Source organism: Ovis aries, chromosome 4 (genome assembly GCF_016772045.2).
Source record: "Ovis aries strain OAR_USU_Benz2616 breed Rambouillet chromosome 4, ARS-UI_Ramb_v3.0, whole genome shotgun sequence".
Lineage (NCBI taxonomy): Eukaryota > Metazoa > Chordata > Mammalia > Artiodactyla > Bovidae > Ovis > Ovis aries.
The window spans coordinates 106,867,325-106,883,662 of NC_056057.1; the positions used below are offsets into that span (position 1 = coordinate 106,867,325).

At 44.4% G+C, this 16,338-nt stretch overlaps 1 protein-coding gene across 1 annotated transcript; it reads right to left on the reverse strand.

The window, feature by feature from the left end:
• Positions 1-1,122: 1,122 nt before the first annotated feature.
• Positions 1,123-8,245, reverse strand: LOC101111538 (serine protease 58-like). Its single transcript, XM_004008125.4, has 5 exons — positions 8,206-8,245; positions 6,488-6,641; positions 3,696-3,946; positions 1,667-1,803; positions 1,123-1,272 (listed from the first exon to the last, which is right to left on the reverse strand). The coding sequence occupies exons 1-5, from the start codon at positions 8,243-8,245 to the stop codon at positions 1,123-1,125; spliced, it is 732 nt and encodes a 243-aa protein (XP_004008174.1).
• Between the last annotated feature and the right edge of the window lie 8,093 nt (positions 8,246-16,338).

A 16,338-nucleotide genomic window follows, 5' to 3' on the forward strand; every position in this document is an offset into this window, starting at 1 on the left:
GGTGGGCTGCCGTCTATGGGGTCGCACAGAGTCGGACACGACTAACGTGACTTAGCAGCAGCAGCAGCAGAACCACCATCTATCTTGTTGTTCAAGTTAGAAACAGGGGTGATCCCTGACTCTGCCCCTTCTGTTTCTACTCACAGTCACTGTGTTTAAAGCTTACAGACTCTGTGTTCTTACATCTCCCAATTCAGACATTTGACGTTCTATTTACCATGGTGGCTTTGATGACTAAGCCCCTGATGCCTACAAGATTAAAAAAATAATCTAAATTCCTTTACCAAATAGGTCAGGCCTTTTGCTCTCTAACCCTTACCTGCATAAATAATACTTTTCTATCACATTCTCTCTTCCCTTCTATGAACAATTTATTATCCACCCTTCAGTATTACTTATTTACACGTATTTTCCAGAACATAATGGTTTTTACGCTTTTCTGACTTTTACCTAACTATACCTCAGTTCTATAATACTCTCCTCTAATTTGTTGGCCTCTGTGCCTCTGACACCCTGTTTTTTTCCTATATTCTCATGGAACTTATTGCTCATCTCCACTGCAGTAATTATCAGCAGGTAATAGAACTGGCTAATTGATGACAAAGTCTGCATTATATCTACTCATGTACCCCTAGCATACGTGCATGCATGCTCAGCTGCTCAGTTATGTCCAACTCTTTACGATCCCATGGACTGTAGTCCTCCAAGCTCCTCTGTCCATAGGATTATCCCAGCAAGAATACTGGAGTGGGTAGCCATTTCCTCCCCCAGGGGATCTTCCCGACTCAGGGACTGAACCCACGTCTCCTGTGTCTCCTGCATTGTAGGTGGGTTCTTTGCCACTAAGCCACCTGAAAGCCCCAGGCATATGCCTGGGGACATTTCAAATAGCAGACATTACAAAAATTTTTGAATGAACAAATGGTTGGGAATGTTGTTAGATTTCTCATCATGCTTACAGTTTATATGATAGAGGAATACGTTTTTAGTGTCACAGCGCCTTAGTGTCATTTCTTTTTAATAAATTCTGCTCAAGAACAAGAAACATAATAAAGAGAGTTGTAGATCCAGGGTGCAAATCATGAAGATACTGCACTGAGGGGATGGAGGACCAGAGACGCCTCAGTAGCTTTCAATGATGCTCATAATCCATCTTGAATAAGAACTGATTTCTGTGAAGAATCCTTCATTTCCAAGGGTGACACTTCCTCTTGCCCAACTCAAGATTCCATGTACCCTCCCACTGCAGATGGCCGGAGCTGCTGAGACTTCCTGCCAGAGAGAGGGAACAGGGGGTCAGTGTTGCTTTGTTCCTCATCCAACAAGGATTTATTCTAAGAAGTGGCACATTGTGATAGCAGAAGCTTCTATCAGACTGGAATCATTTTTCTTGAGAGGGGAGAACCCTCTCTTCACATCCATGCAGGTCTCACCTCTCTAGGTTTGAATTTGACCAACCTGAGTGCAAGTAGGAGGAGAAAGGACAAATGACTCTCCCCTGACTCTCTCCCACTCTAAAGGAAGGCAGGGGTACGGATGACCAATCCACAGACTGAGGAGGCAGAGGAAGACCGCAGGCCTTCTGCTTGGATACCGCTTGGTCTCCTACAAGCGCCTTTCCCAGTGGACCCCTTGCCATGTGCTTGTCTGGAGATAGCAAAGATACCTTAGTGTCAGATAGGGTCTTTAGAGGCTGCCCCACACACATGGTGTTTACTGCCGTTCTTTCGTCGTGCATATTCTGGCACTCATAGTAGGGACGAGTATATTGGTTTATCCAAGTCAGGATATCAGGGTCACTAACTGTGGGAAAGAGAAAAGTCCAGGGTGACTCTCCTTATCACATTTACTCTTGTGATCAGCCTCTGTTCTGTGAATACACTGTATATATTTATAGTGGGTATCAGACATTCCATCCTTCTTAGAGCCCCTTGTTCAGGATCTCTGTGTCTGAGCAGTGGATTCAAAGCATTACATGAGTCTTACATCAGATATCATCAGATCTATAATTCTCTCTGTACTGTGCATAACCTGGAAAGCTTAAAAATCCCACAGGAAAGTTATGAATGATTATGACGAGAGAGAAAGAAAGCTGTTGTCTATAAGAAACCTTCCTTTTGGGGACTTACTTCATCATCTTTACACTTAATCATAAAGGGAGAAAATTATTTTTAATGTGTTTTAAACTCTGTTTTTTTATAGTGAGGTCATTTATAAATGGATTATTTATAAGTACATATGTATATGTATAAATATACATATATAATTTCCCCTAAGAAGTAACATTGCTCATTTTACTTATTGCAGTTGTTACTATACTGTTAACCTCAGGATGTAAGGAGTCTAACCAACACATTATGTAATTTTAATCTCTTGTGGAGAGTAATAAGGAGGAAGGAAGCAAAAAATCGACTAGAGATCTCTCAAGTTAAACCTAGCATTACTTATAAAGCAGAATATTTTGGATACATTTCCAATCTAATGTTTTAAATCAAATCAGATCAGGAATCGTCAGGTCAGAAAAGGACGAGAAGAGTTATGTTCAGTTTTAACTTTTCTGGAAATCTAATTGAAATACTTAGAACAAGTTAGGTGAAAGTAACCTACTTACTTGAAATAGTGAATTCTTAATAAATATTGGGAGGCTGGCCCTAGAGAGCTTACAGAATTGATTTGTCACTGTGATTCTGACATGACATGCAGAGCCCATGTGATGAAACTTTTTGTAGTTTTATTTTGCTTTCAAGTGGTATGTCGTAAATTACTTTGTAAAATGTGAAGCAGTTACTTTGAATATGATTTAAAAGCTTCAATTTGTTCAGAAAATATATTCACTTAGATTCTCTAGAACATTGCTTCTAAATTGAAGTTGCCAAATTTCACTGGCCCTGAGAATACAAAAGTGCTCACTTGTTACCTTGACAAAACAGACTGATAGACCAAAACAGTCTCCTACTTTTTATTTGTTGTTATAGAATGTATGACTTGTTCTGTAACCAGAGGAGAAAGGTTTAAACCTGATTACTATCCACAACTTGCCTTAGTGAGTAGGCTTTAACAAGCCAATCCGTTAATGTCACTCTTTAAAGTCAGCATGTTAGACGCCTCCAATAAACAACGGAGTGCCAACAATCTCACCCGGGTAATCAAGCCTCTACAGATGACATCACCTCTCTTCAGCCTCTGAAAGTCCTCCAGACTCTCAATGGAAAGCTTCCCACAAACCCCATATAAGCACTGCTTAGTACTCTGTACTGCTCATTGAGACTGTGCCTGCTCGGCACTGCTCTTTTATACTAAGCAATAAGTTCAGATTTCTCATTTCAGATATCAAGTAGTGGTTCCGGTACCCTCTGTTAATGAAAGGGAGGATAATGGTAGTATAAGCTACGTCCTTCACGTGTGTGTGTGCTGTGTGCTCAGTCATGTGCGACTCTTTGTGACCCCCATGAACCTGCCAGGCTCCTCTGTTCATGGGATTCTCCAGGCAAGAACACTGGAGTGGATGGTCATGCCCTCCTCCAAGGGATCTTCCCAACCCAGGGACTGAACCCTCATATCTCTTGCGTCTCCTGCACTGCAGGCAGATTCTTTACCACTGAGATGCACCTGAGAAGTGCTTCAGGTATATCCCTCTTCATTTTCCCCAGCGCCAAAACCTTCCCAGGATGAAGAACACAGAGTCAAACACTTACGGTTTTTATATTTACTCCAGGTCCAGGTTGGGATAAAGCAGGATTCATTAAGTGATAAGGGTTCCATAGCTATGGCTATGGTTCCCACCTGGGTGGTGATTTTAGCAGCCTCAGACAGTTTTATCATCATCAGGTCATCGTTCAGATATTCTGAGTTGAAGTCAGGGTAGGGCACAGTCATTGAGTAACTCTGGGTCTGCTCATGCTTATTTTTGATGTTGGGTTGATAAGTTCCCAATCGGATTTTAATACTATGGAAGAAGCAAGACAGGGAGATTTAAAAAAAAAAAAAAAAAAAACAACAACAAAAAACCAGGGTTTACAGAATGTCAGAACTGCAAGAAGTGTCATAGGTGACTTTCTTTAATCATCTAATTATCTTCGTTTTATTTCTTAGGCCTGAGAACCAAAGTGACCTGCCTTGGCCTGTAAAATAGTAGTAACAATAGTTTATAGGATTGTTGTATTAGAGTCAATGCATATACATAAAACCTGACATGGTATCTGCCACCTAGAACATACTCAGTGGAATCTAGTTGTTGTCTTCGATGATGTTAATGATCACAACGACAACCTGGATAATCTGAATGAATAGGTAACAGATATGGCCCCAGAACCCATTATTCCAGAGGTCTTTGCCTGCCCTCCGCTGTCTGAAACAACTCTGGAGCATGTATATTGTACCTGCTGTTTCTGGATAGTCTTAGGCCCTTTCCAGCTCCTTTTGGGCGCATATCCTTGTATTTACTGAAGTTTGCCTACACTGATTATAGATTCAAAAGACTCTTAGCAGCCTAACAGGACTCCCACTGACCACTTTCTGTGATATTTCCTGGACAAATTCAAACCCACCCATTTCTATTGCCGGGAGTCCAGTCATGTAACAGACACAGGAGCCACTGCCTGCCAAAAGACAGTCTGTGCATTAGGTCTGGCTGAGAGAAGAAAATCCAGCTTTCCAATGCCACTTCCTGGAGCGGATGGACTATATTTCCCGCCTATATTTCCTTTGTATTTCTCACTGACACAAAGCAGGGGGTCGATCTGTGTTTGAATGAACCGTCTTGAACAACCAGCTGGCTGAAAACTCTGAGTTAGAAGTGACCCTTGTACTTTCCTGAAACTGTGACTAGGATGCAATTATCTAACACTTTGCCACACACAACAGAGACACCGGTTTGTAAAGGACAGCGTCATCTCGTGCTGAGCTCCTTCACTCTTTTCTCTTACCTGTATCACATGGCTTCTGCCTAACACTTCACCCTCAGCCTGTGAACACCCACCCCTACTCATGAGAGTCTCTGTACACTCTTCCCTCTGCCTGGAATTTCCCCAGAATTTATTCAACCTGGTTGCATCCTTCTCTTCGTGTCCGTCTCATCTCTTCAAACAGACCTGATATGATCACCCTAACTAAAGTAGGTATCTTGTTTTATTCCTGTATATTGCTGCTTAGCACTCCTTTCGATGTTTTATTTGGGGACTTTTATTTGCTTTGGCCTATTTCCTCCACCAGAATGTGAGCTCCATGAGGAAAGACTAATTACCATCTTGTTCCCTTGCTGCTTTTTCCTTTCATTAAGCAGTCCCTGGAATATGGTAAATGTTCCAGAAGTATGTTGGATGAAAGTCGAAAGTGTTAGTCATTCAGTTGTGTCCAACTCTTTGGCACCCCTTGGACTGTATGTAGCCTGCCAGGCTCCTCTGTCTGTGGAATTCTTCAGGCCAGAATACTGGAGTGGGTGGCTGTTCCCTTCTCCAGGAGATCTTCCCGACCCAGGGATCGAATCCAGGTCTCCTGCATTGCAGGCAGATTCTTTACCATCTGAGCCACTAGGGAAGCCCTCAAGTAGGTTGGATGGATGTCTATTATTTATTTTCCATGAGAAGGAGACTTCTGACATTCCTCTTCATCTCCTCCTAAACTGCCCAAATGTATCTTTTTCCCCATTGGGAAGATGACTGTCTCTCTTCCTGGTCTTCAGATTCCCTGGGATGCCATTAGAACTTGCTAGGATGCCTCACAAGACCTGCTTTTAAATTTTATGTATTTATTTTTAAGTGAAGGATAATTGTTTTGCAATACTGTGTTGGTTTCTGCCATACATCAACATGAATCAACCATATGTATGTCCCCTCCTTCTTGAACCTTCCTCCCATTTCCCATGTCTCATCCAAACTCAACCGGGTTGAGGTCCCTGAGTCGTATAACAAATTCCCACCGGTGATCTATCTTACACGTGGTAGTGTGTATGCTTTGATGTTACTCTCTGTATTTGTCTCACACTCTCCTTCCTCCCCTCCCCTCACCCCTGTGTCCTCTCTATGTCTGCCTCTCCATTGCTGCCCTGCAAATAGTTTCCTCAGTACTGTCTTTCTAGATCCAATAAACATCCATTTATATAAGGTATTTGTTGGTCTCTTTCTGACTTCCTTTACTCTGTGTAATAGGCTCTAGGTTCATCCACCTCATTAGGATTGACTCAAATGTGTTCCTTTTTATGGCTGAGTAATATTCCATTGTATATATGTACCACAGCTTCTTCATTCATCTGTTGATGGACATCTAGGTTGCTTCTATGTCCTAGCTGTTGTAAATAATGCTGCAATGAACATTTGGGTACATGTGTGTTTTTTAATTTTGGTTTCCTCAGGGTATGTTTTAGCAGCGGGATTGCTGAGTCATATTGTAGCTTTACTCCTAGTTTTATAAGGAATCTCCATACGGTCATCAGACCTGCTTTTGTTTAAATAGACTCCCCCCTGGCTCCCAAGAGCAGAGAAATACTTACGGAGAGGGGCAGTGAGCAGCGGTCAGTACCCACTGCGGGTGAATGAGTGTGCCCACACAGGGTTCTGGGAAGGACTGCAGGTAGACCATATAAGGGATAGTAAAATCTACTTCATTCGTCTTCTCAGGGTTAGATTCTTCTGCCAGAATAACTCCTAAAGAATCAGTGGGGTCACAGGCAGAGAGATAGGGCAAGAGGTGAAAGTTGGCTACGATAGTTTTTCCCACCCTAAGGTTTTCAAGCTAAAATGGTCTTCCGCTGCTGCTAAGTCACTTCAGTCATGTCCGACTCTGTGCGACCCCATAGATGGCAGCCCACCAGGCTCCCCGTCCCTGGGAGTCTCCAGGCGAGAACACTGGAGTGGGTTGCCATTTCCTTCTCCAATGCATGAAAGTGAAAAGTGAAAGTGAAGTCGACTCTTCGCGACCCCATGGACTGCAGCCCACCAGGCTCCTGCATGCATGGGATTTTCCAGGCAAGAGCACTGGAGTGGGGGGCCATTCTTCCCTATTTTATTTTAATTGAAGGATAATTGCCTTACAGTGTTGTGTTCGTTTCTGCTGTACAACAACTCGAAGCAGCTATAGGAATACGTGCCCCCTCCCTGTCGACCTTCTCTCCCTCCCACCTCCATCCTGCCCCTCCAGGCTGTCGCAGAGCCCTGTGCCATGCTCCCTGTGTTATACGGCAGCCTCCCACCAGCTGTCTGTTAATATTCACACACGGCAGTGAGTGTATGCCAATGCTACGCTCTCAATTCACCGCAAACCCTCCTTCTCCTGCTGTGTCCACAGCTCCTTTCTCTGTGTTTGCCTCTCTTTGCCTGCCCTGCAAATAGGTTCATCTGTCCCATTTCTCCAAGGGAAATCATGCATGTCACCCAAGCTCTACACATTAAGAAAACTGACACGTGTCTTTGCTTGAGATGGAGGTATACTGAAGTTCTGTGAAACTAACGCAAAGGCATATCTGAGGCTGACCATAAACCCTGATTGGCAGTGCTGTGTGTAATAAAAATGAAAAAAAAATTACCACTTAAAAAATATTATTCTAAATTCACTTTTGCCAGGAATGAAAGTAAAAAAGTTAAATCCTACCTGACTTTGGTGCTGAAAGGAGTGGAAGAGCTTGGGGGAGGGACCTGAGGCTCTCACCCCTCTTCCCAACCTGCACTTACTCCTCCAGAGTCCATCTGCCCAGAGAAAGGGAAGATGTACTTTTCTGCTCTCTGTCCAGGAGTCCTGGGAGAGTGCAGGGCACTTATAAAGACATATGCTAACTTGCTCGCAGGTGCACAAGAAGCTTAGAGAGACCGTTGATGGGGTGAGCCATGCATCAAGAGTGATACCTTTCCTTCCATTAGCAGTTAATTGAAGGATATGCCCACCACCTCCTCTCTCTTCAGTTTTGGGCCAGCTACGTCCTTCTCTGATCCATGTGTGTGCATGCTCAGTTGCTTCGGTCATGTCCGACTCTTTGAGATCCTATGGACCATAGCCCACCAGGCTCCTCTGTCCATGGGATTCTCCAGGCAAGAATACTGGAGCGGGTTGCAGTGCCCTCCTCCAGGGGATCTTCCCAACCCAGAGTTCGAACCCATGTCTGTTATGTTTCCTGCATTAGCAGGTGAGTTCTTTACCACTAACACCACCTGGGAAGCCCCGTCCTCCCACACATCACCACATCACTCCCTAAGCAGCAACAAGACCTAGACTCACCAGCCATGCTCATGAGCATGAAGAAGACACAGCACTTCATGTCAGGCTGGGATCTTGCCAGCAGCAAAGTCAGATCAAGCTCTCGGCTGTCTCAATCTTTAGTCCAAGTAGCCTTGGCAAGAACAGCTTTGCCGGCGGGGGCGGGGGGTGGGGGTGGGGGATATTACTTTGTGGGGGTAGGGAAGGAGCAAGGATGCTAGAGCAATCTTCAAACTAGCTCTTATCAAAATCCAGTTATATAAGGCACAGCTGGGAGCTGGCTCTGATGTGGGTGAAAGAGGAAGGGGCAGACACGTCCCGCCCCTGGTGCCTCTTCTCTGACCCTAAAGATCTCAGGAGTCATGAAGTACCTGCTGACATCCCCCTCCCCTTTCTGTGACATAATCATTCTTTGTTGTCCCCTCCTCCCTTTGTGATGGTGAACCTTATTCCCTGCCCTCACTTGTCATCTCCATTTCCCCAAGAATCCCTCTTCTCTTCTCAGAGACTCCTCAAACATTGGGGTATGACATAAAGGTAACAAGGCATCCTCCCCTCCCCGTTTTAGTGTTGAGGATGCTGTGGTCTTCACGGAAGTCAGCAGCAAAGTTAGGACTTGAAACTGAGTCTCCAGATTTCCTCTGATGTGTTGAATTGTACCTGAGTCCTGTGCTCCCAGAAAACACTGGTGGGTGAAGAAGTTTTGGCTTACCACAAAGAATGACCCTTCCCCATGTTAGTTTGAAGAGATTCTGCCCACGCTTTCTCAGGGCTCCCATAGAACTTTGGATGACTTCTTTGTTGATCTGTGACAAGGTCAATCACAGGCCCTTTTCTCTTTTTTACCTGAACTCACTGACACGGCCAGACATGGACCCTCCAATTCCCCAATTTGTCTCTCATCAATGATTAGCTGAGCTTGCAACTGTTACCCCCACCCCACAACAAATCTAACTACAACTAGAGAGAAACACTTCCTGTTCAGCTGACTGAGAATTCCTTGATTGTAAAACAACCTCAACCGTTCACCTCTCCAGCTGTGACTTGTATATATCTCCCTACAAAAGTCTTAAGGTAAAATCATTCTGCTGAGACACTCTGATCTTCAAATACCTCTTATTGCAGTAATCTGAATAACACGAATCTCCTTACCTGTTCAGTTTTTGTGTTGGACACTCGCTACTCTTTTTAATGTTATCCCACTCCTTTTTATAAGTTAGCCTTAACTTTCTGACTGCCCTCCCCTCACCCTGAGATATGTAACTAATAATGGGTTCAATCATGGATATTGGTCTGTAGTTTTCTTGTGTTGTTTTTGGCTTGGGTATCAGGATAGTGCTGGCCTTGTAGAATGAGTTTGGAAGTGTTCTCTCTCCTTCAATGTTTGGAGGAGTTTGAGAAGGGTTGGTGTTCATTATCTGAATGTTTGGTAGAATTCTCCAGTGAAGCTCTCTGATCCTGTCTTGTTTTCTGTGTTGAGAGGTTTTGATTACTGATCTGATCTCTTTACTCATTATTGGGCTGTTCAGATTTTCTATTTATAAAGTGCTTAGAACAGTGAGTTCTAATGGTAAATAGTAATGCTATATAAACACTTGTTAAATAATAACCTTAGGATCCCCATATTTTTCTGGGGACACATTTTGCTCTTTATGTTCAAATACTGCTGTTCAGTTCAGTTCAGTTCAGTCGCTCAGTCGTGTCCGACTCTTTGTGACCCCATGAATTGCAGCACGCCAGGCCTCCCTGTCCATCACCAACTCCCGGAGTTCACTCAGAGTCACATCCATTGAGTCGGTGATGCCATCCAGCCATCTCATCCTCTGTCGTCCCCTTCTCCTCCTGCCCCCAATCCCTCCCAGCAATGATCAACTCTTTGCATGAAGTGGCCAAAGTACTGGAGTTTCAGCTTTAGCATCATTCCTTCCAAAGAAATCCCAGGGCTGATCTTCAGAATGGACTGGTTGGATCTCCTTGCAGTCCAAGGGACTCTCAAGAGTTTTCTCCAACACCACAGTTCAAAAGCATCAATTCTTCAGCGCTCAACCTTCTTCACAGTCCAACTCTTACATCCATACATGACCACAGGAAAAACCATAGCCTTGACTAGACAGACCTTAGTCAGCAAAGTAATGTCTCTGCTTTTCAATATGCTATCTAGGTTGGTCATAACTTTTCCTCCAAGGAGTAAGCGTCTTTTAATTTCATGGCTGCAGTCACCATCTGCAGTGATTTTGGAGCCCCCCAAAATAAAATCTGACACTGTTTCCACTGTTTCCCATCTATTTCCCATGGAGTGATGGGACAGGATGCCATGATCTTCATTTTCTGAATGTTGAGCTTTAAGCCAACTTTTTCGCTTTCCTCTTTCACTTTCATCCAGAGGCTTTTTAGTTCCTCTTCACTTTCTGCCATAAGGGTGGTGTCATCTGCATATCTGAGGTTATTGATATTTCTCCCGGCAATCCTGATTCCAGCTTGTGTTTTTTCCAGTCCAGCATTTCTCATGATGTACTTTGCATATAAGTTAAATAAGCAGGGTGACAATAGACAGCCTTGACGTACTCCTTTTCCTATTTGGAAACAGTCTGTTGTTCCATGTCCAGTTCTAACGGTTGCTTCCTGAACTGCATAAGTCCTTAAAGCTTTGTAAAATTTCTATATGTATTAATAGTAGTGAAGAGCATAGACTCAGGAGTTAGTTCAGGCTTCACTTCCTGGCTTTAGGACTTTTTAGCTGTCTAGTCTGGAAAAGGCAATGGCACCCCACTCCAGTACTCTTGCCTGGAAAATCCCATGCAAGGAGGAGCCTGGTAGCCTGCAGTCCATGGGGTAGCTAAGAGTCAGACATGACTGAGCGACTGAACTGAACTGAACTGAAGGTTGCTGCTGCTGCTGCTGCTGTTAAGTCGCTTCAGTTGTGTCCGACTCTGTGCGACCCCATGAATCACAGCACGCCAGGCCTCCCTGTCCATCACCAACTCCCAGAGTTCACTCAGAGTCACGTCCATCGAGTCGGTGATGCCATCCAGCCATCTCATCCTCTGTCGTCCCCTTCTCCTCCTGCCCCCAATCCCTCCCAGCAATGATCAACTCTTTGCATGAGGTGGCCAAAGTACTGGAGTTTCAGCTTTAGCATCATTCCTTCCAAAGAAATCCCAGGGCTGATCTCCTTCAGAATGGGCTGGTTGGATCTCCTTGCAGTCCAAGGGACTCTCACGAGTCTTCTCCAACACCACAGTTCAAAAGCATCTATTCTTCGGCACTCAGCTTTCTTCACAGTCCAACTCTCACATCCATACATGACCACAGGAAAAACCATAGCCTTGACTAGACAGACCTTTGTTGGCAAAGTAATGTCTCTGCTTTTGAATGTGCTGTCTAGGTTGGTCATAACTTTTCTTTCAAGGAGTAAGCGTCTTTTAATTTCATGGCTGCAGTCACCATCTGCAGTGATTTTGGAGCCCCAAAAAATAAAGTCTGACACTGTTTCCACTGTTTCCCCATGTATTTCCTATGAAGTGATGGAACCAGATGCCATGATCTTCATTTTCTGAATGTTGAGCTTTAAGCCAACTTTTTCACTCTCCTCTTTCACTTTCATCCAGGGGCGTTTTAGTTCCTCTTCACTTTCTGCCATAAGGGTGTCATATCTGAGGTTATTGATATTTCTCCCAGCAATCTTGATTCTAGCTTGTGATTCCTCCAGCCCAGTGTTTCTCATGATGTACTCTGCATATAAGTTAAATAAGCAGAGTGACAATAGACAGCCTTGACATTCTCCTTTTCGTATTTGGAACCAGTCTGTTGTTCCATGTCCAGTTCTAACTGTTGCTTGCTGACCTGCATATAGGTTTCTCAAGAGGCAGGTCAGGTGGTCTGGTATTCCTATCTAACCTTAGAATTACTCAGTTCAGTTCAGTTGCTCAGTCATATCTGACTCTTTGTGACCCCGTGGACTGCAGCACACCAGACCTCTCTGTCCGTTGCCAACTTCTGGAGTTTACTCAAACTCATGTCCATTGAGTTTATAGCCCTACTCTCACATCCATTTACGACTACTAGAAAAACCATAGCTTTGACTAGACAGACCTTTGTTGGCAAAGTAATGTCTCTGCTTTTTAATATGCTGTCTGGGTTGGTCATAACTTTTCTTCTAAGGAGCAAGCATCTTTTAATTTCATAGCTGCAGTCACCATCTGCAGTGATTTTGAAGCCCCTCAAAATAAATTCTGCCACGGTTTTGCCATCGATTTGCCATGAAGTGATGGGACCGGATGCCATGATCTTGGTTTTCTGAATGTTGAGCTTTAAGCCAACTTTTCCACTCTCCTCTTTCACTTTCATCAAGAGGCCCTAACCAAATATATACCAAGTAGACCATGTTTATTGACAAATAAAAGTCTACTCCTTGCTTGGATGGTGTGCCATGTAACTTGATTATAAGTTTCAACAGTATAATCTCCTTCAGTGATTGGCTCAATTATGTGCAAGTGACCAAATTCAGTTAAGGAGACACATACAATATTTGACAGGGACTTCTGAGGAAAAAGCTGCTTTCTCCCTAGATACAGGCAGGGGGCCTAAGATGATTAGGTGAATAGGTATATATTGGTGGTGGTGATGGGTGGGATAAAAAGACATATCACAGGGTACAAGAGAATCTTGAAATTCATTTGTTTCTGTAGGGAAGCCTGAGATTTTTAGATAAGACAGACATAAGGTAGTGAATCCCAGGGACGGGAGAGCCTGGTGGGCTGCCGTCTATGGGATCGCACAGAGCATTAAAAAAAAAAGAGTTACATGTGAAATTATTTTAGGCCATAAGTAAACATAAATGCAATTCAATAACAACTAAGGAAACACACAGGGCAGATTAGTTATAACTGAACACTTAAGAGCCTTGAACTCAAGGCTAAGGAATTTGGGCTCCATCCTAGTGGCATGATAAGGCAATATTAAAGACTTCAGGACTGCTTGGTACAAATGTGGATCCAGAGGTATACAAAGGCATAGAAATTTGGTAAAAGTAATATCCCTCTTGCTGTACCTTCTTCTTCTAAGATACCTGTTATGGACTATATATTTGTATTCCTCACCACCAAAATTCATATATGCAGTCTAACGCCCAAGGAGCAAGAAGGTAGAGCCTTTGGCTTTGTTGTTGTTCAGTCGCTCAGTCCTGTCTGACTCTTTGTGACCCCATGGATTGCAGCATGCCAGGCTTCCCTGTCCATTAGCATCTCCTGGAGTTTGCTCAGACTCATGTGCATTGAGTCAGTGATGCCATCCAACCATCTCATCCTCTGTCGCCCCCTTCTCTTCCCACCTTCGATCTTTCCCAGCATCAGGGTCTTTTTCGATGAGTTGGCTCTTCACATCAGGTGGCCAAAGTATTGGAGTTTCAGCTTCAACATCAGTCCTTCCAATGAAATTTCAGGGTTGATTTCCTATAGGACTGACTGGTTTGACCTCCTTGCTGTCCAAGGGACTCTTAGGAGTCTTCTCCAGCACCACAGTTCAAGAGCATTAATTCTTTGGCACTCAGCCTATTTTATCATCCAGCTCTCACATCTGTACCTGAACTACTGGAAAAACCATAGCTTTGACCACAGGGACCTTTGTAGGCAAAGTAATGTCTCTGCTTTTTAATATGCTGTCTAGGTTTGTCATTGCTCTTCTTCCAAGGAGCAAGCATCCTTTAATTTCATGGGCTGTAGTCACTGTCAACAGTGATTTTGAAGCCTGAGAAAACAATGTTTCCATTGTTTCCCCATTTATTTGCCACGAAGTGATGGGACCAGATGCCATGATCTTAGTTTTTTGAATGTTGAGTTTTAGGCCAGCTATTTCACTCTCCTCTTTCACCTTCATCAAGAGACTCTTCAGTTCCTCTTCACTTTCTACCATTGGGGTGGTGCCATCTGCATATCTGAGGTTATTGATATTTCTCCCGGCAATCTTGATTCCAGCTTGTGCTTCATGCAGCCTGGCATTTTGCATGGTGCACTCTGCATATAAGTTAAGTAAGCAGGATGACAATATACAGACTTGATGTACTTTCCCAATTTTGCACCAGCCTGTGTTCCATGTCCGGTTATAATTGTTGCTTCTTGACCTGCATGCAGATGTCTCAGGAGGCCAGTAAGGCGATCTGGTATTCCCATCTCTTTAAGAGGGAAGGAAGGCTTAGATGAGGTCATAAAGGTGGAGCCCCCATCATGGAATTAGTGGTCTTACAAGAAGGTGATACTGTCACCGAACACAAGTCCCTATGCCCAACACACAATGAAGCAGAACAATACCAAAACATTGGAGTTTGGAGAAGAGAAAAGTTTATTGCAGGGCCATGCAAGGAAACAGGTGGCTTAAACATGGAGTTTGGCTTAAACCTCAAGTTCCCTGAAAGCTGTCAGCAAAGCCCTTTTATAAGAAAATTGAGGGATGGGGTGTGGTTAGTTGTTACAAACATCTTGGTGTCAGAGCCTTTGTTCTTAAGGTAGGGTCATGGCTGTCACCATGTTGCTATAAATCTCCACCAGAACAAATGTTATTCTCTGTTCCGACAAGAAAAGGAAATGTCCCAAGGCTCTACTTTCACCTGCCAAGATCCAGGCCCTGGCTATGAAAAAGGGATGTCTGCCCAGGTCGGTTACCTGCAGCGTTCAACCAGCATCCAATGTGCATCTCCCCACTAGTTCCCAGGCCCAGCTGATGAGACAGATCGCACCTGGTTCCCTCGGGATTGGGTCCCCAGACCCTGCCCAGCTGTCATCACTGAGTGTGCCAGGTGCCCAGGACCCAGCTGGCCCCCAGGCTCCTCAGGCCACCCAACGTTGTGAAGTGGGGTGTGTACCATGGACCCATGCAGACAGCCCCAGCCATTAGGTTGCAGAGGAAGTGATGGGAGACAGACTTTTCTAGCCAGGGGGTGGCCGCAGTGAGGACTCGGTACTCTGCAGGACACAGCCCCCAGTCTGTCCCCCCAGCCCACCCAGCTTACCTGCCTGCTCAAGGTGGGAAGGCCTGCAGGGGCTCGGGGAGAAGGCCTCCACTTACCCCTTACCACACTCTCCTCTGGGAGGACCACAACACAGCCAACCATTGGCCAAGGGCAACTTCCACCCACCAGGTGAAAGGCCTCCTTCTAATGATCTGGTAGTAATGGTTTCTTGATAATAGGGTAACAGCTGCATGCTATTGGCTGCACTCTACTCACCCCTATTAAAGTACCAGAGTCAGCTCTCTCACATATGTGAGGATACAAAAAGGCAGCTATCTACAAGCCAGAAACTGGGCCCCCTTCTATGTCACCTTGATCTTGAACTTTCCAGCCTCAAACACTGTAATTAATGTCTGTTACTTAAGCCACCCAATCTGTGGTTTTCTGGTTATAGAGCACCAACTAAGATAACACCCATCTATCACCCACCCATCATGTGATCCTACTGGGGATTACAAACATTTTTACCTTTCAGACCTCCTCCTCCTATTCCAATGCTTTTATGTTTACACCATATTGTATCTTTTTTCCTGTGTGTGTGTGCTAAGTTGCTTCTGTCTGGCCCAACTCTTTGCGATCCTAGGGACCGTAGCCTCCAAGCTCCTCTGTCCATGAGATGCTCAAGGCAAGAGCACTGGAGTGGGTTGCCATGCCCTCCTCCAGGGGATCTTCCTGACCCAGAGATCCAACCCACATTTCTTATGTCTCCTGCATTGGCAGGCAGATTCTTTACCACCAGCGCTACCTGGGAGGCACGTTTTTTCTTGATTCATATCAAATACACATAGGAATCATGTGTTGGGACCTGTACTCCTAGTCATTCTCTGAATGATCCAGGGAACAGTGTTACAGGGCTAAAGGAGGTATCTGTGCTTCCTCTTGGGATAAGGCTGAAAAGAACAGAAAACACCACCCTTGTAGCCTAGACTTTTATGACCTCAGGGTAATAGATCAATTTTCCACAAACTTATCTACATTCCATCTTCACATAATAGTTCAACTCCATGTCCACTGCTTTCTCAGCAGCCAGACTGAAGAGAAAGTACATAAAAAACAACTAATGACCCTTGAAGATATTTGGTTTTATAAATGATTTTATTTCAGTAGTGTTTTCAGGATGGGAGGAAGGTGACGCTGGCTAACAGGGAGGG

What these genes read in the sequence shown, in the direction of transcription:
- LOC101111538 (XM_004008125.4), bottom strand. Translation starts at nt 8,245, where the DNA reads ATGAAGTGCTGTGTCTTCTTCATGCTCATGAGCATGGCTG. An exon ending in CTGGAGTAAATATAAAAACC is followed by an intron (nt 1,804 to 3,695) that starts GTAAGTGTTTGA and finishes TCTTTCCCACAG; the next exon opens with TTAGTGACCCTGATATCCTG. An exon ending in AGACCCTATCTGACACTAAG is followed by an intron (nt 1,273 to 1,666) that starts GTATCTTTGCTA and finishes TCTCTCTGGCAG; the next exon opens with GAAGTCTCAGCAGCTCCGGC.